This window comes from Carassius auratus, chromosome 48 (assembly GCF_003368295.1).
Source record: "Carassius auratus strain Wakin chromosome 48, ASM336829v1, whole genome shotgun sequence".
Classification (NCBI taxonomy): Eukaryota; Metazoa; Chordata; class Actinopteri; order Cypriniformes; family Cyprinidae; genus Carassius; species Carassius auratus.
The window spans coordinates 1,930,389-1,954,406 of NC_039290.1; the positions used below are offsets into that span (position 1 = coordinate 1,930,389).

The following is a 24,018-nucleotide window of genomic DNA, read 5'->3' on the forward strand; positions in this document are numbered from 1 at the left end:
AATTCACAAAGATATTTTCGATTAATGAAGTCATACCATTTTCCGGCTATGCAGCCTTTTCGTAAGTCATATAAAACATTCACTTCTACAAGGAGGGGAGGGAAAGAAAACAACAGGACACAAATCAAAACCAGTATCATCTTGGGAGATTCAAGATTTACATTTACTGTTTATGCTAATTAAACTGTCACTGATTCAAGGACAGGGTTCGGTAATTCACAAGCAGTAGCATAAATAAAAGAAATATACGTGAACAATATTACATAAATACACAAATGCTATGCACCACTTTACTGCTGTTCCTTAAAAAAAAAAAAAAAATGGAAAAAAAAATTTAAACTTTGCATGAATCCCATCTTAAATGTTTGCCATTCACCGCAACCAGTCTTCCAAAATTCATTAGTGAAGACAAGAGAAACATCACACCTTTTTAGTTCAAATGTATATGGTCTAGTAGAAAAAAAAAAATTGCTAAAACACTCTGTTTCATATACATAAAGATATTACTTAGTTTGCCATTTTACATATATTTATAGATATATACACATTTAGTTTTCTGATAAAATGATATCCAGTGGTTGCTTTTTTTCATGAATTTATTTCTCTACAATTTTGAATTTGATTAAAAAAGGGGCTGGATAAAGAGTTTAGACCCCTAATATGTACAGTTTATACATTTTGCATTTATTCTTAATGTGAGGTCATACGTCAAGGGAGAAGAGAACAAAGTTGCATGGGCTTTGTGGAAACTTTGTTCAACTCCCTTCTTTGAATTTCAACTGTTTTTTGTTTTTTTTAACGTTTTTAAATTACTTTATTATAAAAGAAAATAGAAATGCCCTTTTTAAGTCTTCCTCCATCACTGCGTCAAGCCTGTAGACTGTGCTACCACTTCAAACCACAATACATAGATTTAGATACAACCGGCCATCAGCAGGCAGAGAAAGACTCACTACAGTAAGTTTACAACAGTCCACTATCACAGAAGGGAAGAGGCTTTACACCTAAGAGTCCTGGTTGGAGTGATGAGATCCCAACGGCGACCTAATGAACGCAGGATGGAAGTATTCAAGATGGGAAAACATGTCAAACGCAGTGGCAGTCTTGCATCACTATTGTTTTTTTTTTTTTTTTCGTCCTATAATTTTTCCAAATTGCACCAACGTGGATCCGCAACTGTGGCCCATTCTCATAATTTGCTCCATCGTCAAGAACACGAGAGAATCCAGATGAACGTGTTTCTACACTAAAAGCATGATCTGCATGTGTTTCGATGCAGCTACATGATATCTACAGTCGCAAAAAGGTGGCCTCCAAGACACCCGTTTGAGTTTTGATTGCTCTAAGTAATGCATTGTCATATACTGTATCTCATTTGTATAATCAAATCAAAAAGAGTTGCATTGGCTCACTATTGTAGTCATCAGAAAGCAAAATATAGATAGAAGCAAACCTGCTGCTTAAGTTTCCCTGCTTATCCGAGAAGGCAATTGCCATGGACATTCCTGCCTTCCCCTTTCCACAGTAGCACTTAACAGTTTAATACAAAGCAGTGACGTCCCACAAACTCAATGAGGTAGACTGGGTGAAATAAACCCACCTTTTAACTCAATATAATAAAACATCTGGTGCCTTTCGAGCCACAGGTCAATAGTATTACGACATTATCTCATCACAGTTCTATGCAGAGCCACTCCAGGATTGTCTTGCCAATGTCCATGACCTTCATTGATGATTTGATGGGAGAGCGTCCATCTGGGGTGACGGAAAAGGGTGGTAGCGGAAAAGATAGGTCCAAGATAAAGTGTACTAGTTCATTTTTGAGTACTTACATGGCTTTAATTAAACATCTTCACTGAGTTCTAGTCTAAGTGTATTGATATGCTATAGCTTCAGTTATTTTGGTAGATGTCGAAGGGATCGATTGCAGCCAGAGTCAGCTTATTGTAGGAGGAAACAGAGGTGCTTTTGGCAGAGGTGTGTATTTTTTTAATCAACACGAAAGATTCAAGCAGGTCCAATACCTTTGATCTCATCTGTAAAAGGTTGTGGCATCAAAAGTTTCATCTTCAAAGCTTTGGCTCTTGTTGTGAATAACAAAGTCTTGTCTTTCAGGTGACTGAGAGTGAACTTTTCTTCCTCAATTTAGAGCAGCTTATTAACTGGATAGAAAGAATATAACAGGCTTTGGCGCAGGACTGTCCCTGGCACCTGGGAGCAAAGACGGGTCGGACTCTTTCTCGGTCCCTGTCAGTTCATCCACTTTCTGCAATTCCAGGCTCCACAATGGCAGGGGATCTTGTGCTGATCGTCCTCGAAGTCAAACTGATAGTCATATGTCAGCTAGATTGAGAGAGGAATGATATAAAGTGTTATACTGGATGTAGCACTGACCAAAAAAAAAAAAAAAAAAAAGATTACTAACTAACCTCTTCACCCTTCGGGATCCTACGACTAGAAATGATGATGATCTTGTCCTCTTTGTCAAACGTCACAACTTCCGCGACACAATTGGGTGCACAAGAATGATTCACATAACTAGGGAGAGGAAGAATTCAGAAACTAAGACCCAAATCAAACACTTGGATTGCAAGAACAGCACAGGAAATATGATCTTACCGGGCAGGACCGCCAGTTAAGGTGGCATCAATCACATGCTCGTTATTAATGCGGAACATGTAGATCCCACGGTTCTGATTGAGGAAAATGACGAGTTTAGAAGAGAAAGAAAGAAAAACTAGAGCAAATTTATGGTGGAAGCTTGCATCTACAAACCTGCTCCTCGTAAATCTTCTCTCTGCGGTTTGCAACCTCGTTGCGAATGATGGTGCCAATGTACTCAATGACCATGGTGTGTTTTTCAAGGTCTTTAGCAGCATACAGACCCAGTCCTTGAATGCGAGAACGGGCCAGGTACACATTGTTCTTCCACTCGGTCTTCAACCGACGATACTGAGAAGATTTGGAATGAACAAACTGCTTGCTGTATGGGGTGTTGATCTCTCCTGTAAATGTGCTCTGATAAGCTTTGGACACACTCGTACTGTTCAGAGTATGAGGCCTGAGAAGCAGAATAAAATTACATTAGAACCTCCAAACCTTACTTTTCTGACCCATAAGGCCTTCAATTTCTTTTGTTCATTACCTTTTGCAGTGGGTGAGAACTTTGGGTTCTGATCGTGCACAGCCTGTAGGATTGATCATGAGTGGAAGCTCCATGAGAGGATGGCGGCCATATCGGAACGTATAGTTCTGACAGTTTTCCACACCAGGAAGCTGAAGATATAGGTAAATAACAAAAATGAAGCCATTTAAAAAATTTATTGTTACCGAGCATGGTAAACTATTCTGATTTCAGTTCCTCACAACGACTATTTTAATTTAATAAAATGCAGTTTACCGAAGAACTTAAAGTAAATTCAAGTAAATTTACACATGAGAGGTAAAAACTGATAGCACGAATGCACTGTAAGTCGCTTTGGATAAAAGCGTCTGCTAAATGCATACATTTAATTTTTAATTTAATTTAAATTTAAATCTGAAACCAAGTGACGTGCATTTTTTAACTGTTCTTTTGTTAATGATCCTGAATAAAAACGATTCTCTGTTAACATCCATACTCATTAATTTCTCACCGATTCAGTGATTCGCATCACTGCGTGGACAGTGAGTCCATACATCTCTTCTCCTTTGACGTGTTCAGTGAAGAGCTTCAACATGGCTGCTTCATCACGCAGCTTGGCAACCTGCTGCACAATCTTGGACCAAATTCCTAAAGAGCAGTGACATGACATTAGCATGACACAGCAAGATCATACACTCCATTAGAATTACATTTATAGTCATTTCGAAAATAAACTTCGATTTACATACCATCTGGAGTGGTGTCTCGGAAGTGCAGATCTTCATACCCGTGCTCCAGCACACGCACTTCAAATAGAGGCCTGCCGTCCTGCTCGCTGATACGACATCGGTAGCGACATCTGCGGTTTGGCACACGAGTGCTCCAGTAAATGCGTGTGGCCTCGTAGCCCACTGGAAAGATAGCAGTGGGTGAGTGAAACACAACCATCTGAGAGGGCAAGAGCTGGCCCACGGCGTGGAAGATGAGGCCGCCAACACGGAACATGTGAATGCGGTCACCACGTTGCAGGATGCTTGCAATCTGCTTCACTTCATCTCGCTCGATGTACACGCGTCGAAAAACAGCAAAACTGCTAAGCTCCTCTTCACTGGGGCCTTTAAGCTTGTGCTGGGTGCACAACATAGTCTTGTCTTTGAAAAACATGCAGCGTGCCCGAATGGCACAGGCAAAATGATAAACATTTGGGCAGCGCAAACGATTGCAGCTGTTAGTAGCACCCGTCTTCTGACAGTAGGCACAACGGGTGCGTAGTCCACGCCGAAGGGCAACCTCTACGTTGATTAGTGCACCGCCCTGGGTCTCGTAAACCTCAGTGGACCACAGAGCACAGTTAAGATGCACCCACAGATCAACATCGATGTTAAGCAAGCGTGCTGGACCATCTGTAGCACCATCTCCCTCCTCATGGCAGAAACAGCACTTGCGCTTGTCTCGGGGCAGCTTGTCTGGTTTCAGCGTAATGCGGAGGCGCTCCATGAGCTCGGAAACTTCACGGCTATTCTCTTTCTTAGACCCTCCCTTGCGAATGGTGATGACTATCTGGAGACGCTTCCAGCGAAGACCCTTCCATTTTTTAACCTTGGGTCGTTCTTCTTCTTCATCAGAAAGAGGCCTGCTACGGTGTTTGATAGGTTTGAGGGATATCTCCATTGTAGGGGAGTCTAGAAGAGGAGAACTGGCTGGAGCAGAAGGCTGTTGTTCTTCTGATGGAGCTGCTTGGGTAAGGACCACAGGCTCCTGAGATTCAGACTCCACCGTAACGGGGGAGGTGTGACACTCCAGTTTAACTATAGATTCGGTTTTGGCAGGAGCACTTGGGCTTGCGGAAGGGGGTGATGCAGTCTGAACTGGTGCATCTGGTTCAGGTTTGGGCTCAGGTTGAGTGGTATTTTCTGGCTCAGCTGCAGCAGATGATGGGGGTGGAGGTGGCGATGGTGATGGAGGTGGAGAAACCTCGACAGGAATGACAGGCAGGTGGCGCACATCTAGATCTGAAACATTCGTCATGTAACAGTGCTGAGCAGGTCTATCTTCTTGCTCTTGGCATTCCTGCAAATATGTGAAAATGTCAGAATAAATGTAATGTACTTCTCAAAAGCAAGATTACCTTTACGACAAATATAAATAAAATTCTCAGGAAACTCGCCTGTTTGATTAGAGCAAAAATATCAACTTGTTTCCTCAGGGTACACCCTGGAAGGGAAACATCAAATTGCTTAAGCCATTCTGCATCATGGCTTGCAGAAGTGTCTGCCTTCATACCTGATAAAAATAAAATAAAAACACACACAAACAGAGCATAAGACAAAACAAAGAGGAACATTTTGAGAATAATGAATGACAGATTGAGTGCGTTACCTGGGTTGGAAGCGTCAGGTACTTTCCCAGGTCCAACACCTGCTCTACCAGGACTCTGGGGAAAAGCTGCTTCGTAGGAACTTGGCATACGTATGTGCAGCAGTTGGGCAACAGCCAGCATCACTGTGTTGATATTCTGTTGAGGAGAAATGAAAGAAATTTTTTTTTAAATGGTGTCATGCAAATTTAACTAGGGCTTTTGTAATGGTAGATATTTAGAGATTTAAATACCTTTGCCGCAGCTGATGAAAGCATGAAAGTTACAGACACTTCATTGCTTTTGGTTTTGTCCCACTGGCTGGATGAGGCCACAACTTTTCCATCCACCGACTCAAATGGTTTTGTCTCAGGGAAACCTGCACATGGGTAGGATCAGCAAGTCAGTCAGTCATTAAAGATTGAGGGAAAAAAAATTAAATTGTTTCCAAATGATACCACATACTTGGAATGGCAGAACGAGGAATAATGGGGATAACAGGAGAGATGGCCCTCTCATCTTCTTCCTCTTTGGGATCCAGCAGATGGGGGAATCGAGTTGTCTCATCACCTAGTTGGCTTTCAGGTGAGGATGCGGGCACAATGCTGTCTGGAGCATCACTGTCATCGTCACTCTCCATCCTGAGTTGAGAGAATCTATTAGTGCGTCTACATATACAAAAGGTTAAGTTTAGTTGTTCTATTGAACATACTGTCACTCAGCATTTAAGTAGGCTTGGGTAAGCCCACTGCTTAAGAAACCATCTCTAAATCCAGCTCTTCTAGAAAACTACAGACCAGTTTTCCCTTCTTCCATTCATTCTTCCATTCATTGCAAAGACACTTGAGCGAGCTGTGTTTCACAGACTATATTGCTACAATTGCTACAATGACCCGGTCCTGCAGATTTGCCTTATACAACATTAGGAAGATTAGACCCTTCCTGTCAGAGCAAGCCACCCAACTTCTTGTCCAAGCTTCCTGCATGTACTATCAAGCCTCTGCAACTGATCCAGAATGCAGCAGTGAGGGTTGTCTTCAATGAGCCAACAAAAGCTAACGCTACTCATCTGCTCATCAGGTTACACTGGCTACCAGTGCCCGCTCGCATCAAATTCAAGGTACTGATGCTTGCCTACAAGACGACCACTGGCACAGCACCAACATAACCTTAATTCACTAGTTCAATCTTATGTGCCCTCCAGAAGTTTGCGCTCTGCAAGTGAACGACGCCTTGTGGCACCATCCCAAAGAAGTTCAAAATCACTCACTGACCTTTTCCTGGACTGTGCCCAGCTGGTGGAATGACCTCCTAATCTCAATTCGAACAGCTGAGTCTTTACTCATTTAAAAAAAAAAAAAAAATACTTTTTTGCCAGCACTTAACCAACTAATACTAGCACCTTTCTTTTCTTGTTTTTCATATTCTTATATATATATATATATATATATATATAAAAATAAAAAACCTGGCTATGCGTTCTGTACTAGACTAACTGAGAATGGTCGTGGCACTTGAATACTGTTGTTGTTCTCTTGTTGATCTGATTGCTTCTATTGTTCTCATTTGTAAGTCGCTTTGGATAAAAGCATCTGTTAAATGATTAAATGTAAATACTGTATTATAGAGCTGGTAATTTACCGTATATCTTCATTTTGGTTGTGAGGTGGAGTAGGAAGAGCTGCTAGTATGTCTACACTCTTTACTTCTTCTGGAACAGAACCTTCAAGCAAAGGGAAAAAGTATTCTGTGCAAACATTGTCACAAAAATGGCTCAATAATGAATCAGGGTCAATACTTTGTCTTACCCATGGTATCCTCTGATGCCTCGGTCTCTTTCTGACCTTCTGCTAGTTCTTCTACAGGCGTCACTCCATTTAGAAGTTTATGCTGCACAGAAGGTGGTGGAGTTGGAGGAAGTGATGATGGCGGTGTTGGAGGATTGCTGAGGTTGTTCTAATACAAAAACCACCAAAGAACATCTCTAAATATGGATATTTTACGTTGCACAAGAATAATAAAGTGATGCAGTCTTTACAATCTGGTTGTATCTTAAGAACTTGTTTATAAGAGTATATATACACACATATATATACACACACACACACACACACACACATATATATATGCACATTATATGCTACATTGTAGAGGGTTGAGTACTCCGTTAAGTCTTTGGAATTCACAGAATAAGGGATCACATACACAGCCCAGTGTAGACAGTCTTCTGTTGTGTACTAAAAAGGTATACAAATGCCACTATAATGTACCTTTGTAAGAAGCTGGGAATAGTAGTCTGGAATATTGTCCAGCATAGCATTTCCAAATGAGCCTTTTAACTGGGCCTTAGCATTGGCTGGGCTGCTGCCAAAAGGAGCAAACAAATCCAGACTAGTTGTTATGGAGGGCTCCATCAAAGGAAGAAGAGAAAGTCCCTGTGGGTTAACCATAAGAGAGCAATGGTTTAACATAAAAATAATCCAAATTAATAATAGCTATGCTTCATTCGTAAAACAGAAATCAAATATTCAATAAGCCAATGCCACACACTTGTTTCAGCTGTTTCATTATTGCCTCAGTTTTTCCAACCTCATCTTTCTTGGTTTTCTTTCTAGAGTTTGGCCCACGTTCTCCAGCTTTTGTAGTACGTTTTGCCTTGACTATCGGAGTTCTCTTTGTGAGTGATTGCAGATCCTAAAAACAGTAGCAGATAAAAATTAGAAGCTCAAAAATATGTATAACATATAATCAAGTGATTTTCTTGGATGTACCTCCATGTTTCGTGGCGTTCCTTGAAGCTTCTGCTCCAGCATTGCCAGTTTGCTATTGATGTGCCCATTTATCTCATTATGAATGCCATCTGAGGGCCTCTGAGAAGCCATTTGTAAGTTTTTGGTTCGAAGGAGTTTCTGCAGAAGCTGTTGGCCAGTCTCTGTCCTTTGAATTTGGGATCCGAGATCTCCTGTTTGATTTCTAGAGTCCGGAATAGCACAGTTCGTAATAGTAGTGGCACTGACTGTCTCTCCAGAAACTTCTCTCTTTATGCCATCAGAATGGGCCTCTACACTACCTCCTGTGTCACACTGGACTTCACGTGGTTCCTGTTTGATGTTTTGCAGTGTCATTTCACTAGGCAGTTGAGTTGGTTGAGACATATGACCGTCAGATACCTGGGCAGTTGTTGCTCGGTGCGGGATCTGTGCCAACTGAGGAGACGGGCCATTGAGTGGAAAAGGAGCTGAAAGAGTTTCAGTGTTGGGGCTCTGAGTCTTGGCAGCTGGAGATCTCATAGGTGAAGCTATTGATCCCCCTATCTGGTTAAAGGGGCTACTCTTTCCTAAAACACTATCTGCCCTAGAAGGCGAAGACAAGTGACTGGAGAAAGACAGGGTGCCTGGCTCAGGTTTATGTGCAGATGCTGGGCTTGAACCAGGTTCTGGAACAGAAGACCCTGCAGGAGAACCCGCATGAGAGGGAGAGGCTTGAAAGGGGCTGAGTGTCGTTGCCACATGGGATTGTTGTTGCTGAAGGTGCTGGGGGCCTGGTGGAGTCTGAGACATTCTCATGAGCCTTTGCTGATTAGAAAGCGGGCTTCCAGGAGAACCTGGACCCATTAACTGACGAGGAGACATAGGTCTAGCCATATGTCCAGGTGCTGTAGCACGAACTTGACCCATTAATGGCCTGGGTACTTGACCCCTCATCATCTGATGCTGATGTACTTGTTGCTGTTGTAGCATCTGCTGCTGCTGGGCAGTATTGATGTACTGAGGTAAAGGTCCTTGAGAAGCCTGTTGCATAGCCCCTGAAACACCCTGATGAAACGGTGGAGCCATACCAGGTAATTGTCCCATTGATCCGGATTGCTGTTGAGTGCCACCTGGACCGTGTTTGCCTGCCAATGCAAAGCGGTGCTGCTGTTGTTGGGTTTCAAGAACTGGCATCCGCGGACCAACTGGTGGCCCCTGTGGGACTTGGGGACGCATTTGTCCCTGAGCCTGACCTTGCATTCTTAGCATCTGGCCTTGTTGAAGCTGTCGCTGAGCAATCATTGCCTGAATTTGCTGCAACTGTTGGCTTGGAGTCAGGTGACGCAGTTGGGGGTTCTGGGCAATGAAGGCCTGAATGTTAATAGGGGCACGTATTTGCACTGCTGGAGCACCAGGCCTTGGAGTCATCATCATCTGTTGGCCTCTAGGAATGCCCATCTGTTGAGTCAAGAGAGCTTGCTGATGTTGATTTGTAATGCTGGCCATTGTGGTTTGAGTCTGACTACTATTTTGGCCAAGCATATCCTGTGGTTGTTGTGCAGCAATCCGACCAGCTTGCTGTTGTGCCATAAAGCACATTTGCTGATCTTCCTGTTTTATTTGGATGGTGTTCTGGGTCTGAAGACCAAGTTGAATCTGTTGTTGCTGTGGTTGTACTTTAAGATGAGATTCAGCCTGTTGATTGCCCACAAAACCACGTTGTTCTGCTATTCCAATATTCTGGTTTGATTGAGGCTGTGCGGTCTGTTGTTGACCCAGAAAAGCATGTGGTTGCTGTGGCTGTCCAACACCACATTTCTGCTCTCCACTAGATCCCTGTTGTTGCACCTGAAGTGGTGTAGGAGGTCCACCCTGCTGGGGGGGTGTTTTTGGAGTAAGTAGTCCTCCATCTTTACGGTCAGGATTTTGAAGATCTTGGACACCTTGCTGTAAGTTCTCAGTAACCCCTTGGGTACTCCCTGATGGTGGAGTTTCTAATGCTTTTTTTGGCTCAGAGGGCCCAACCTGCATTGGTTGTTTCAGTTGAGAAATTTGTTGCTGCTGAAGTTGAGCAAGGTTTGTTGAAGCATTCTGGTGCTGCTGTGACATGAGCGTGCGCTGAGCCATTACACTCTGCTGTTGAGATGTGAGTTGGGCTGGTGGCCCCCTAACAACATGCTGTCCACCCGGCCCATGTTGATCCATCAAACCCTGAGGTCTCTGAAGCTGCTGAACAATTTGTTGATTACCAACCATACCCTGTGGATGTCCTGCCATCATATTTACATTTTGAGTCATTGGCTGGCCCAAGACATTATGTTGCGTCTGCCCAATAGCCTGGTTTCCCATCATACCTGGAATTGTTTGCATTAACCCCTGCTGATTTTGCTGATTATTCATTAATCCTTGTTGTAAGTTTGGTTGCTGCTGCCCCATATTGCCCACCAGAATTTGGGTTGGCTGATTGCCCATGGCTCCAGGCTGTGGATTCATTATACCAGGTTGCTGAGGTTGATGGGACATAGGCTGCTGCCCCATCATCAACTGTTGTTGTTGCTGCTGCTGCATTTTTTGTACCATCTGCATTCTTTGCTGTAACTGTCGTTCCTGTATGACTCTTGGATCTGGTCCTTGTGCTCCAGGGGTTTGTTGGAAAAAACCAGGAGGTGGGACTGGTTGAACAGTACCAGCTCCGGGTGGGAGAGGAGGCTGAGCTCCACCAAAAGGTTGCATTTGCGGCATTCTAATTGGCATCCCTCCCTGAGGCACCCCTACTTGAGGGATTCCTGCAGGTGGTTGACCAATAATTGGACCTCCTTGTTGGCCCATAATCATTTGTCCAGGCATTTTGGAAAGCATGTGGGGCGTCTGTGTAGAGGACCCAGGCGCTAGTATGGAAGTCCCTTGCTGCTGATGCTGCTGTTGCTTGCTTCGGTACTCTGCAATAAGATTGGTGTGTTCCTTTTGCTGTTTACGCACCTGGAGAAGCAAATTTCACTGTTATTAGCTGAATGACATTCACGACAACAAAATTTATCTTATTTGTTTGTGAAAAGATATTTTGCATACCTGGTCCAACTGTTTCTGGATCTTACTTTGTTCCTCAGTGACCAGTTTGAGCTTTTCAGCATCTGCTTCTGCAAATTCACGTCCAGCTTTCTTTGCAGTACGCTGCTTAGCACACAGAGCTTTACGGGATTTACGATGTGCTCCAATTTGCTCTTCTAAGAACTTCAACTGCATTTGCAGCAACTGCTGGGTGTGTACAAGCCATTCTTCATATTGGTGCTGTTCAGCATCATCTGTTAGAAGCATGATGGCCCAAGAATATTAACAACATGAAATAAACTGAACTGTCTATAACCTGAATGCAGAATGTCTGTCTATATAGTTTGCAAAATTTTGAGCAACTTATGTTTTCTACTATGCAACACAATCCAATTTTTGCAACCAGAAATTAGAACTCCATTTTATTGTCAAGATCGGTTTCTGCTCTGCTAAAATCATAGGACTCTAAATATGCATTTACACAGGGAACGTAATGTAATAAATAAGGGAAAGGGTAATAATAGCATTGAAGGGTTGGTATACAAAAAATATATACAATTTAAATTCAAAACATACTGATGATGCCAAATTGCGGAGGATTTGGTCTTGCTTGAACCTGGATGCTGCCTTCTCCTTCCTGAAACAGGAGGATTAAGGTTAAGGCACTATATTAAATTCAAATGAAATGTTTACTACAGAAGAATACTAAACCTACCTTGGAAGACCCAGGTGCAAGCTGAGCCTGGGAATCCTCATTTCCAGGGGCTGAGGTTAGCCTCTGAGCCAAAAGAGATACCTGTTGCCTAAAGTTAAATAAAACCTAAATTAAATCTGAAACAGAACTGAAGTGAGCAATTCATTTGAAATATCAACCAGCAAATTATTTAACAAAGGAACAAAACTACATCTAAATCATACATTTCAATCTAAATTACTATATTAAAGAACTATAATAGATGTGTGGTAAATGCATAATGCATCTACCACATATGAATTGTGTACCAAATTATTCAAATTCAAATTATGAAAAAAAAAAAAAAGTTTCATAAACTATATTGCATCTCTCAAAATTTGTAAAACAATTTCCTGATTTAAACTGAAAAAAAAAACTTGCTTAGACAGTTGTTTTTCTTATGTCTGAGCTATCTACAGGCTTATTTATAAATGGATAATCTACTAAAAAGTAACCTTTTTTTATATTTTCACTTTATATGGAAATACATAACACTTAAGACCAAACACTTTTTATGAAATTGTGTCAAAGACAAAAACAGTACCTATTCATTCCTGGTGGTACACCAATAGGATCTTGAGCCAACACCCTTTTAATTCCTTTCAGCGCAACCATTTTAGCCTTTGCAATAGGATCCATTATGTCATCTGTCATGAATTTTTCCAGATCTGAGAAAAAATATATTTATATTTACAAAAACACGTTCATTATTGGGAAACAAAAATAAGAATAACCACAAGTTGATGGAACTCAGCACACCTTTATCTGGGAAAAAGCTGCTGGTCAAGTTCTGCTGTTTGACAATATGTGTTTGTGTTGCTGTTTGCTGCTGCGGAGTAAGACCAGGATGAATTCTACCAGGCTGCACACCCCGTAAAATGCCTTGCTGTTGTCCCATCGCTGCATGGGGAGGTGAAGGCACTGCAGCACCAATTAACCTCTGCTGCTGTTGTGGTAACACGTGAGGTGGCCTGGGCACCATACCTGCTTGAGGCACTATGCCTTGGGATGGATGGTGGTGTTGTGGCATCATAATTTGATTTGTCCCTTGTGAAGGCTGTTGCTGATTCTGAATGCTGTGAAGTTGACTAGCAATCCCTCCTTGCAGAGCACCTAACTGCTGCTGCTGCTGTTGTTTCTGTAGCTCCTTCTTTTCATGCTCCAAAAGGTCTTGTATTAACAAAGGTAATTCACTAGCTTCCAGTGAGCTCTCCACTTTGTCAAGATCATCTGCTGTAGAGTGGTGGCCAGCATCTGGCAATCCAAGTGGATCACCCAGGTCGGGATGTGGTGCAGCTGGTGGAAAAGACTGGCTTTGAAGAGGAAAAGGTAAACCACCTAAACGGACTGTGTTCAATGAAGCAGTTGCAGTCTCTGGTTGATTGTCATCTTTAACAGGAGCTTGTCCTGACTGTTGTTGTTCAATCAATCCCTTGTCTTCAAGTTTTACAGAGGATAGCCTAATGGCATCAGAAGACTCTGCCTTTGGAGTACTGGTACATGAACTTTCAGTCTTTAAAGGTGGTTGAATGGCAGTTGTGTGCGTGTCCTTGGAAGCTATATCCACTTTTGGTTTCTCTTCAACCTTGATTTCTACATTAGCAGAAGACCCTGGTCCTTCCCCCTCTGCTTCTACAAGTCGCAGCTGGTCAGAGAAAACATCTTTGGGATCACCCTGATCAAGCTCAGGGTCAGTGTAAGCCAGCAAATCAAATTCATCACTGTTGAGCAGATCATCCAAATGAGGATCATTGGTCTCAAGATTGCCAAGGTTTCCCAAATCATCATCAGCTTTATCAGGATCCAGGTCAAGAGTAGCAAGATCATCATCCTCCACTCCAGTTTCTGCCACTGTATCACCTAGCCCTAGGTCAGACTCAGGTAGGTCAACCGGATTTACAACAGTCTGCTGACCTACTATTCTACTTGTTTGAGGAAGCTGAGTAGTAGTGTGAGAAATGGGAGTTTTGGGTGTAGTAGTGGGCACCTGCTGTGACTGTAGTTGAGACTGAGAAGGGGGTTGTTGTTGCATCAGTAGGTTCATGCCACCCTGCTGTAAACCAATTCTGGGATTACGCATTCCCTCCGCTGAAGCATCCAGAGACGGGGGTAAATTCTGCTGAACAAAAGCAGCATTCATTTCCTGCTGTGGAAGAAACATGCGTGGTCTAGGTACAGGCGCCCTTTGCATATACTGAGGACCCAGTGGCATCCTCTGTGAATTATGCCTCAGCTCTATAAACTGAGGGGGAGCTCCCGACACATGGCTGTGTACAGTCTCTGTGCCAGTGCCTGGAACCCCAGTCAAAGGATTGGGCATATTCGGCATGGACTGCATGTTGAGAGGATTGTTGATGGGAGTATTAAGGTGCTGCCTTGGAACTGCTTCCATCATAGACTGTTGTGGGAACCTACGGGGAGCACCTTGGTTTTGCCACTGAGCAGGAAATGGTGGACGAGGATACATCCCCTGAGAAATATTAGGCCCAGCTTGCCTACAAGAAAAAGTGTTGATTATGAAATGATTAGTATGGATCTAACATGTACAAGGACTGTGTAAAAACACAAAGGAATCAAAATAAGTTGCATTTATTTAGCTCAGTCTACCTTAATGCACTGGGGTCCATAGTTGCTGGTGTCCCAGAAGGAGGTGGGCGGCAGAGCTTTTCATCCATTGCTCCCACTGGCAAAGGCATCCTGGTGGCAAGTGCTGCCTGAGCAACTACAGCTCTGTCCTGGTGGACAAATGATGATGTTACGCCAACTAACAAAACACTTTTGAATGTTTACTATAGGATTGCACAATCAATAGAAACAAAACCAAAAATCACAAAGACCGCAAATTATTTTAAATAAATGTTGCTCCACATGAACTCATCTCTGCATGTGCTCGGAGTTTGGGTAGTTTACAGAGTGCATTTTAGAATGAAATATGCAGCAACCATTTTCCCAAACTTGTAATGAGAAGCACTTATAAACTGTCTGCTGTCAACAAAAGAGAAGGTTTAAGGGATCCTTTTGATTTTCCACCAAAATAAAAGATTGATGGATTAACATTTGAAAATAAATTAAAACCACCATAAATATCTGTGATGGAATACGTTGGCAATAATATTAAAGGCAATATATCACAAAAATATGGACCAAATTGTGGGGCCCTTTAAACACACAGCAAACATTTTTTTCAGATTCAGTACATCACATTCAAAATTTATTCAGTTTCAATACCTGAGGGTAAGGAGGTGGTGCTCGCTGGCTTTTGTCTTGCTGAAAGGCCGTCATTTCCCCACCTGGCCAACTCTGAGCAGGATTACCCACTACAGGTGCTTCCTTCTCTTGGCGAAGAGAGTTTCTCTGCATTTTTTGTCTTATCAAAAACTCCCTCAACTTTTGCTTCTGGTCCACAAAACAAAAGTAATAAAAAAATTAACAAAAGTAAAGTTAAAACCTACCTCAATCTATCCAAAAACTTTTGAATTTAAATATCTATAGGTGTCTACTTTACCTGTCTGTGCTTTTCTAACTCAGATGGACTAAGGTTCATGAGAGCTGGATCCTGTCCACTTGACAGGTCTGATATATCCTGCACCCCTGGCAAGTTGGGTAAATGTGGGGCATCTGTTGCCCTCACAGCTGTATCTTGGTTTCCAGGTGGAAGTGTTATTCTTGAGTTAAATTCAGCACCCACTGGTTGTGTCTGGGACTGTGGCTGTGGGAGGTGGACCTGAGCTTGCTGAGGAGTCATCATCGGCTGCTGGCCAACTACTTGTTGCTGGCCCATTTGAAGTCCTACACCAGGACTGCAGCTGAATGGGGGTTTTCCAGAGAGCGGATCTGCTACTGAGGGTGAACAGGGGGGTTGCTGGCTAAGATGTGGTGAACCTCTAAAAGGGGAGCTACCTTCTGGTGCTACAGAAGATGGGCGGGGGGGTTTATGTAATGAAGCGAAGGAATCTCTGGACTGAGGTCGTGAAGGTGGACGGGAGTAAGGGTCAGGTGACTGGAAGCGTGGAGTGGCTGGTGACTGCACAGAAAGCACATCATTGGAAATGGTTCCTGGTGTGAGAGGCGATTGAGAACTGCCTTGTGATTGAGGGCTGGAAGGTAATCTTGAATATGTTTCTTGCTGAGGTGCAGGAAATCTCTGGGGTAGAGGAGAGGAGCCATCACCTGATTGAGGTCGCGGTGTGAGAGGAGGCTGGGCATAAGGGTCAGAAAACGTTGAGGGAGATTGGCGGTAGCTCTCAGGAAGATGATGAGGAGAGGCACCTGAAGGGTGTGAAACAGACAATCCACCTGCATCCCCCTGATGCATACGAGGGGTCATGGGGGCTTTGAATAACCCATCTCCAGAGTCCAAACTAGCAGGTGAACCAGAGCTTAGGTCTTGCCGGCCAAAAGAACGTGGAGATGGGGCATTCATTTCTGCCCTATTTGGGCCCACCCCAGCAGGTGAAGAAGCTAGTGCAGATGATGACGGAGATGAAGCATGATCTTGTCGGCTAGCTCCATGCTGGCCATGGTAAGGGTCACCACAATGGGTTGTATGAGGCGGTGAGAACATCTGCGAGTCTCCAGGCCCACCAGGCCTAGGTCGAGGACTCTCAGGTGGACCTAAGGCCTCCTGAGGTTTGGGAATCTGCTGTTGTGGTTTAAAGAATGGGTCAACCTGCTGGGCCCTGCTAGGAGTCCCTGGTTGCATGTCAAGGGAGCCAAAGCTGGCTGGGCGTCCCTGAGTAGCACCCTGTGGGCCAGGCATAGGATATCCTGAGGAAGAGGCTGGCAAAGGGCTGGAAGAAGGCTGTGAGTATGGGGTGGATGGCTGAGACTGAAGGTGTGGAGACTGAGAGGGAACTTTAGAAAATGGGTCTGTCTGTGCATCAGCTGAGCAAGGAGTCTTGAGGGGTCCATCAGGAAAAAAGGCTGAAGATGCAGAGTCAGGAGCAAGAGGGTAAGGACTCTCAGCAGAGCTCGGCTGGGAGGGAGTGGATATAGAGCCTGAGGCTGGAGGAATTTGGAGGTGCAAATTAGGCCGCTGGCCTTTAATACGGCCAGGCTCAGTTTTGATAGGCCGACATACTTGACTCTCTGCCTGCTGTTGATTAGAATAAAGAAAAATATTCACAATTACACTGCAACCACTTCAAATTATTATAGATTTCATTTGAAGAAAAGGCCACTTACCTTCTGTGCCTTGTTTATTCTCTGAGCAGCCCTATTATCTTTGGCTTTTTGCTGAATGAATAATGGAAGAATAGTAAACAACAGAAAACTGTTAGAGAACAGACACAGTACTATAAATTAAGTTACACTATAGGTTCAAACTTGCACCTACCAGAAAAGGAACCTTGTCTGCAGCTGATACCTTTCTCCATATCTTCATTATTTGTTTACAGCGACTGGCCCAGTCTAAGGATAGAAAATAAATAATGAAGTGAGCCTAAAAGGGATTACCAAATTAAGGAAGGAATTAACAGATGTGCCCTCTACAACACATTTTAAAGTATGTTTAATACTAACCAGGGTAGTCCTGTTTGAGACTAGGGAAGTTCATGTTGGCATACAGTACAGGAGAGATGGTAGATAGATTTCCCAATTCCTCATCCTTCTCCCAACGCTGCAGACTGCGCTGATTGTACGAGAGGCCATCACTTTCCTGTTCAGTAGGAGTTGGAGGAGTGGAAGGGGTGGCTGGAGTGGATGGTGTTGCCCATGGGCTTTCCTCATCCTGGTCTGGACTGAAAAGGCCACCTCGATCACTGAAGATTAAACAAATAAACAAAAAAGGACATATAAAAGACGAGAAATTCATTAGGGGACCAAAGCGAGAAGATAAAGCAAATCTACTGCTTACCGTATGTCGAAAAAGGGTGACTGGGAGAGACCTGAAAAAGAGTCCATCATACCAGATGAGGGTAGTGCGCCAGATAAGGAAGCACCTGTAGTTAAATTATGGTGATTTTTTTTAAAGTGTAGAAATCTGACATTTATAACAAATCTGAGTAATATGAAATTCTGCCCATACCAAGAAGGTTTCTTTGAGGGCAAGTACTTTGATTTGAGTCACCCTCCTGAACCGGCTTAATGCTTGGCTGAAGAGGCCCAGTTGTGCCGCTTCCCTCAGTAGGTCCAAGTACTTTCTGGAAAAACTGCTGAGAGTCCTGACCTTCTAGTCCCTGAGGGTGATCTGGTGGGTGAAAGGGAGGTCTTCTGAGTAACACAACTGTTCATGACACCAGGTACCTCACTTGCTTTGTTAACAAAAGAAATGACCTTCATTCTTCTGAAAATCAGACCCATGTGTATCTCCTGAGCTCAGATCTTTGTCGGAAAGTTGCATACTTGCTCCTTGCCCTTCTGCTACAAAACGTTATGCAAGTTAAATATGTTCTGATAACATTCATTGCCAAAATACTGAAGTACCTCGATCTCAAAAATCCCACCTGCTCGATCTCCTGGAGGCTTGGATCCCTCACCCTCTTGCTTTAGTTCTACAGGCAGACCAGATGGCCTGACTGTGGCTTCAACTGTAAGAACAAAATGAAACAAACGTTTACATCTTTGTCTGTTCTAACTTTATTATTCTCAAAATTGTATGACTGATGTAGTGTCTTACCTGGTTCAGAAGCTGTATTTTTGGCACCAAGCCCAGGGAGTGGAGGTCTCAGAATGCCCTGCGTATGCCTTTGGGTTGGAGGAGCAAGAAAAGCTCTCTTACTCTGATCAAGTAATGTCTTGCCAAAGAAAGCCTCCTGTAGGTATGCAGGAAACATGTCCTCCAACTTGCTCTTCTTTCTACCCCTGCGCTTTTTGGCTTGCTCGCCCTCTCCCTCTGCCGTTTTTGCCTCTGGCACGTCGAGAGGTATGTCAGGATGTGGTCCTAAATTAGAAAAAAAATGACTATTGACAGGAGTTTTACAAAGGTTTGGTGATCTCTTTGGATCTCAAGAGGATGCTGGGTTAAAGCTGTAAGGAAAAAAAGTTAAATTTATACTGTACAAAAACAATTATATTTACAAATACAGTTCATATTTCCTGAGTGTTATGATCCAATACATACAGATTAAAACACTTTCCCAGTCAATCAAGACTTACAGCCCCAGGCAGTTGTGCCCACAAACATTTATTTTAATGCAGTTGGCAAGGCCATTAGAGGTTTGCGTTCACATCAGATAACATCATAGTTCGTTGAAAACAAACTCAAAACATTCCAAGACTCAAAAAAAAAAATCATATTCAGTTTGTGGTAACAAGGTTAACACACTGATCCAATAACATTTAACCGACACTGGTTGCTGGTGTTTGCTGGGACATTGTGAACACCCATTAGGCCACACTTGCCTTCCTCAAGTTTCGTTTCAGCTGTTTGACCTTCAGGAACACCATCACCAGAGGCAGACAGACTCCTCCTCATTCGTGTGTGACACTTTCTTTGCCGGACCATGAACCCTCCAATCCCTACAAGTGAAAGAAAGAAAGAAAATTCACATTATTAACCATTTCTTTCAAAGCATGAAAAACTGATAGAGTCCTTAGGACATGAAGGAGCTCAGTGACCTGGTCTGTATGGTTTACGCTTTCTCTTCTTCCCGTCTTCAGTCTCCTCTGCTCCTCCTTTGAGAGTTTCACAGTCAGCCATGCCCTCTACACCTCCATCTGCACCAGTTTCTCGGTCCACTCCTCCTTCCCTATCTGGGCTCCCAGGGGCTTCTAGCTTAGGCTCACATTCCATTGCTTCTGCACCTCCTATTACAGTTTCAGTGTCTTATTATTTGCATTCTCAATCAATCAATGGCAGTGAGTCACTATACTGATTTACCACAAAGTTCCAGTAAGGTCTTCAGACATTTATAATCATTGCACCACACTTCACTTGCAACATATATAATTGGTCATCATGCAGTATACAGAATAATTAAACGTGATGATAAACTGACCTTTACCCTCATCACCATCTGCATCGCCTTCTTTCAATTCATCGATACACATGGTGCCCAGTCGGGACCGGCGCTGTCTGCGCTTGTGCAGAGGTGACATGGACATGCTTCGCAATAAAGACATACCACTCTCTGTTAACCAGACTCCTTCCAGACGATAAAATTGTGGCTCTATGAGTGAGTAGATGGAGAAACCGAGATTAAGTCATATAAAATAATTTGATAATAACAAATAGCTAATAGAAGAAAGCCTGACAGCTATCAAACATTTACATACCTGGTTCTTTCATTTTGAAGGCTGACATCATAGGATACTCCACTAAGAAATCGATAAAGGGTATTATTATGGGAAACGTAACACTTAAATTTTACTTATTTCGCTTAAATTTAAATTTGGATTTAAGTGAAAAATGAAAGTGACATAGCCAAGTATGGTGACCCATACTTGGAATTCGTGCTCTGCATTTAACCCATCCTAAGCGCACACACACAGCAGTGAACACACACCCGGAGCAGTGGGCAGCCATTTATACTGGGGCACCCGGGGAGCTCTGTACATTCACTTCCCCTAACTACAATCCATGCTGGACCGAGATTTGAACTCACAACCTTTGGATTATGAGTCCGAATCTCTAACCATTAGTCCACAATCTTCCTCTCGAATTTACTTGCAATCAAAAGCACAATGAAACTCACCAACAGGCCTGGGGACATATGGAGTGCAGGCTGTACAGGCAAAGCCCTCATCAGATGCTTGTTCCACTTCATCCTCAGTGTAAAGACTCTCACATACAGCATGAACCCATCTACAAAGCAAAGAAACAAACATAATAAGTCTCTTATGCTCACCAAGGCTGCATTTTATTCAAAAATAGCGAAAGCAATAATATTGTGATGCATTAGTACAATATAAAACAACTTTTTTCTGTTTTAATATTCTAAAATATGATTTATTCATGTGATATATGATCCCTCAGAAATAATTCTAATATGCTGATTTGTTGCTCATACAATACATTACTTGTTATCAACGTTAAAAACAGTTGTGCTACTTTATATACACTACCAGTCAAGTTTGGGATCAAAACTATTTTTAATATATATTTTATTTATTTTTTTAAAAATAAAAATAAAATTTCTTATGCGCATCAAGGCTGTATTTATTTGATCAAAAATACAGGGAAAATATATATTAATATTGTGAAATATGTAAAATAACATTTGACTATTTTAACATACATTAGAACCTAATTTATTCCTGTGATGTAAAGCTGAATTCTCAGCATCATTACTTTAGTCTTCAGTGTCACATGATCCTTCAGAAATTATTCTAATATGCTGATTTATTACCAATGCTGGAAACTTTTTGTGCTGCTTAATTTATTAAAAATGTGTTCCTGTAGCTCAGGCATAAGCAGAGCAAAAGGTCATGGATTCAATTCCAGGGAACAAACATAGCGAAAAGAAAAAAAAAAAGAAACAGTATAGCCTGAATTCACTAAGTCGTTTTGGATAAAAGCATCTGCTAAAGCCGATATATATAAACAAAAATTATATATAAATATAAAATACAAATCAATTCTAACAATATCACTGCAGTTCAAAAGTTTGGTGTCAGTACATTTTTATTCTTTCTATTTTTGAAAGAAATTAAAACTTATTCAGCAAGGATATTAAATTAAGTGATTGCAAAGATTTATATAGTTAGAAAAAAAATTATATTTCAAATAAAAAAAATGCTGTTCTTTTTAACTTTTTAATCATCAAAGAATCCGGAAAAAAGTATTGCAGTATTCAAAAAAATATTTGGCAACACAACTGTTGCAAACATTGATAATTCTAATAAAAGAATCAGCATATTACAATGATTTCTTAAGGATCATGTGACACTTTATACTGGAGCGACAAATTCAGCTTTGAATCACAGAAATAAATTATATTTTAAAGAATATTAAAATAGAAACCATTATTTTATATTGTAATAACATTTTGCAAGATTAGCTGTTTTTTCCTGTATGTTTGATTAATGTTTTTGAAAGAAGTCTCTTATGCCCATCAAAGCTGCATTTATTTAACGTCTTAATTATCCCAAACTTTTGACCGGTAATGTATATTTTTGGAAACCATGACACATTTTTACACGATTCTTACGTTTAAAATAACTTTCATTCCTCATCAATTTAAAGCATCCTTGCTGAATAAAAGTATACAATTTTATTTTATTAATATAATGCATTCCTCACCTGTCACAGTGCTGGCACTGCAGGAGCAGCTCCTCTTCCATGAAGTTCTCACGACACACAGGACAGGTTACCAGGCTGGCACAAGGGCCGCAGTGATTGTAGTTATTTTGCCACTCACAGTGGAACCCAGGAGAGCTAGCACCACACTGCATACAGCACACACACCTGAAGGGGATAAACAATGCTTTGGTTACCACACATTCTCTGTGAGCTCATGACACATATAAAATATACGGAGGCAATGACACACCATTTGCACTTCCAGCCTCCCTTGGGCACAGTCTGTAAGGGTGGGTCCAAGCAATAAGTGTGATAGCTGACATCACAGTCGTCACAAAGCAGCAAACGGGCAGGATCTGAAGCCTTCCCACACACCTCGCACACAATGCACTCAAGACAACGCCAGCCTTTTCTCAACATCATCTTCGTGATCTAGAGAGGAGACATCCAAATAAAAAAATAATGAGTGTCTGTGTATAATGCCGGTAATCAAACAGAATAGATCATTTAAAAGCTTACCTTGCTGTTCACACAGTATGGATGATAACATTGTGCACACTGAGCACAGGCTAGAAGCTGGCCCTCCACACCCTGTCCAAAACTACCACACACTACACACATGTCCTGTTACAGACATTAAAAAAAAGAGAGAGACCGATCAAGTAACTGTCACTCATGATGCTGAATTTTATAGATAGTCAGAGTGGAATAATGAAAGTTAAATTCATACCTGCTGCAGGACAAACTTATCAGTGTTGGAGAAAAGTACCACAGTATTTTGCATGGTATCATCTTCCTCCTCATCTTCTTCTTTGCTAAGTCCAGTGTCTGCAGTCATGGTTTGCTGTAAATATAATATATGCATTTAAACTTCCAGAACCTTGGTTTATTTCACTGATAAGCACAAGAGGTAGTGGCTGTTTTCGGGATTTATTGTGCACCATGTTGGGATTACCGTGATCACAAGCTTTTATATTAAATAACCTATGAATGTTATTTTGCAAAAGTCAGCCAGTTATAAATCCAGTCTGATCATTATGTATCAAGAAACGTTATTACAGTGTTTACTTTTTTTTTTTGCCAAGACTGACATCAATGATTTACCATCAGTATTGAGAAGAGCCAAGGATCTAAATCCAGCACAATCAGTGGGATCTTTTCCGTCTTTATGAATAACAGAAATGACAGCTTTGCACATTGATAGCACATTACAGTTCTTATGTGCATCAGCGCATGCCTCTGCTAGCAAAGGACAAATCTGGTTTCTAAAATTAAAACAATCATTTTTATCCAAATATTGCCTAAATTCAGACTCAGTATTAATTTGAAATGCTGATTGCCCTAACAAAAAAAAAAGTGTTTAACTGCCATATGTTCTAAAAAACTCCCCTTCCAATGTCCCATACCACTGATACGGGTGCATGATCTGATAAGATAATGTTATGAATGTTACACAAAAAATAGTCTACCCTAGAGTATGAAGCATTTGAGTCAGAATAAAATATAGTGTCTCTATCTCTATGATGTACTCCGTTTCCAGATGTCAATCATCCCTTATTCTGTACAATTATTCCTCAGAGCCTTACTTGCTAAAGACAGGGGTTTATACGAAGAGGGATTTCTATCTAGCGGTGACAGTACACCATTAAAGTATTCCCCACCATATGCAGCCGCCCTTTTGATTTCTCATTGATCAAATTGAAAATTGTATTTTTAAACTTGGGATTTGTCTCATTAGGTGCATATTGTAAACAGTATTACCACTACCCCAAATAAAGTCTCTCATGTCCTTCAGCACTACATGTATGAAGCGCTTGCAACTAATCT

At 41.9% G+C, this 24,018-nt stretch overlaps 1 protein-coding gene across 7 annotated transcripts in view; it reads right to left on the reverse strand.

Annotated features, from left to right (window-relative positions):
• Positions 1-220: 220 nt before the first annotated feature.
• Positions 221-24,018, reverse strand: part of LOC113065480 (histone-lysine N-methyltransferase 2D-like) — a 35,148-nt gene continuing 11,350 nt past the window's right edge. For 4 of the 7 annotated variants that reach the window (XM_026236737.1, XM_026236736.1, XM_026236739.1 and 1 more), the window contains exons 14-54: positions 22,922-23,035; positions 22,711-22,815; positions 22,442-22,623; positions 22,192-22,356; positions 20,645-20,754; positions 20,226-20,267; positions 19,949-20,119; positions 19,569-19,757; positions 19,353-19,469; positions 18,628-18,891; positions 18,455-18,538; positions 18,285-18,371; positions 18,037-18,198; positions 17,866-17,950; positions 17,532-17,770; positions 17,347-17,420; positions 17,196-17,246; positions 15,517-17,106; positions 15,240-15,407; positions 14,619-14,746; positions 12,771-14,506; positions 12,556-12,679; positions 11,994-12,081; positions 11,855-11,915; positions 11,300-11,532; positions 8,252-11,209; positions 8,031-8,174; positions 7,751-7,915; positions 7,289-7,436; positions 7,122-7,203; positions 5,946-6,121; positions 5,735-5,859; positions 5,504-5,639; positions 5,292-5,407; positions 3,874-5,194; positions 3,636-3,772; positions 3,146-3,276; positions 2,776-3,061; positions 2,620-2,693; positions 2,430-2,538; positions 221-2,343 (exon numbers count right to left, since the gene is read on the reverse strand). In XM_026236737.1, the coding sequence (XP_026092522.1) occupies positions 2,251-2,343; positions 2,430-2,538; positions 2,620-2,693; positions 2,776-3,061; positions 3,146-3,276; positions 3,636-3,772; positions 3,874-5,194; positions 5,292-5,407; positions 5,504-5,639; positions 5,735-5,859; positions 5,946-6,121; positions 7,122-7,203; positions 7,289-7,436; positions 7,751-7,915; positions 8,031-8,174; positions 8,252-11,209; positions 11,300-11,532; positions 11,855-11,915; positions 11,994-12,081; positions 12,556-12,679; positions 12,771-14,506; positions 14,619-14,746; positions 15,240-15,407; positions 15,517-17,106; positions 17,196-17,246; positions 17,347-17,420; positions 17,532-17,770; positions 17,866-17,950; positions 18,037-18,198; positions 18,285-18,371; positions 18,455-18,538; positions 18,628-18,891; positions 19,353-19,469; positions 19,569-19,757; positions 19,949-20,119; positions 20,226-20,267; positions 20,645-20,754; positions 22,192-22,356; positions 22,442-22,623; positions 22,711-22,815; positions 22,922-23,035 (12,570 nt within the window). In that variant the 3' untranslated portion in view covers positions 221-2,250. The remainder of the gene's footprint in view (positions 2,344-2,429; positions 2,539-2,619; positions 2,694-2,775; positions 3,062-3,145; positions 3,277-3,635; positions 3,773-3,873; positions 5,195-5,291; positions 5,408-5,503; positions 5,640-5,734; positions 5,860-5,945; positions 6,122-7,121; positions 7,204-7,288; positions 7,437-7,750; positions 7,916-8,030; positions 8,175-8,251; positions 11,210-11,299; positions 11,533-11,854; positions 11,916-11,993; positions 12,082-12,555; positions 12,680-12,770; positions 14,507-14,618; positions 14,747-15,239; positions 15,408-15,516; positions 17,107-17,195; positions 17,247-17,346; positions 17,421-17,531; positions 17,771-17,865; positions 17,951-18,036; positions 18,199-18,284; positions 18,372-18,454; positions 18,539-18,627; positions 18,892-19,352; positions 19,470-19,568; positions 19,758-19,948; positions 20,120-20,225; positions 20,268-20,644; positions 20,755-22,191; positions 22,357-22,441; positions 22,624-22,710; positions 22,816-22,921; positions 23,036-24,018) is intronic. The other 3 variants (XM_026236738.1, XM_026236741.1, XM_026236740.1) reach the window with 3 other exon arrangements.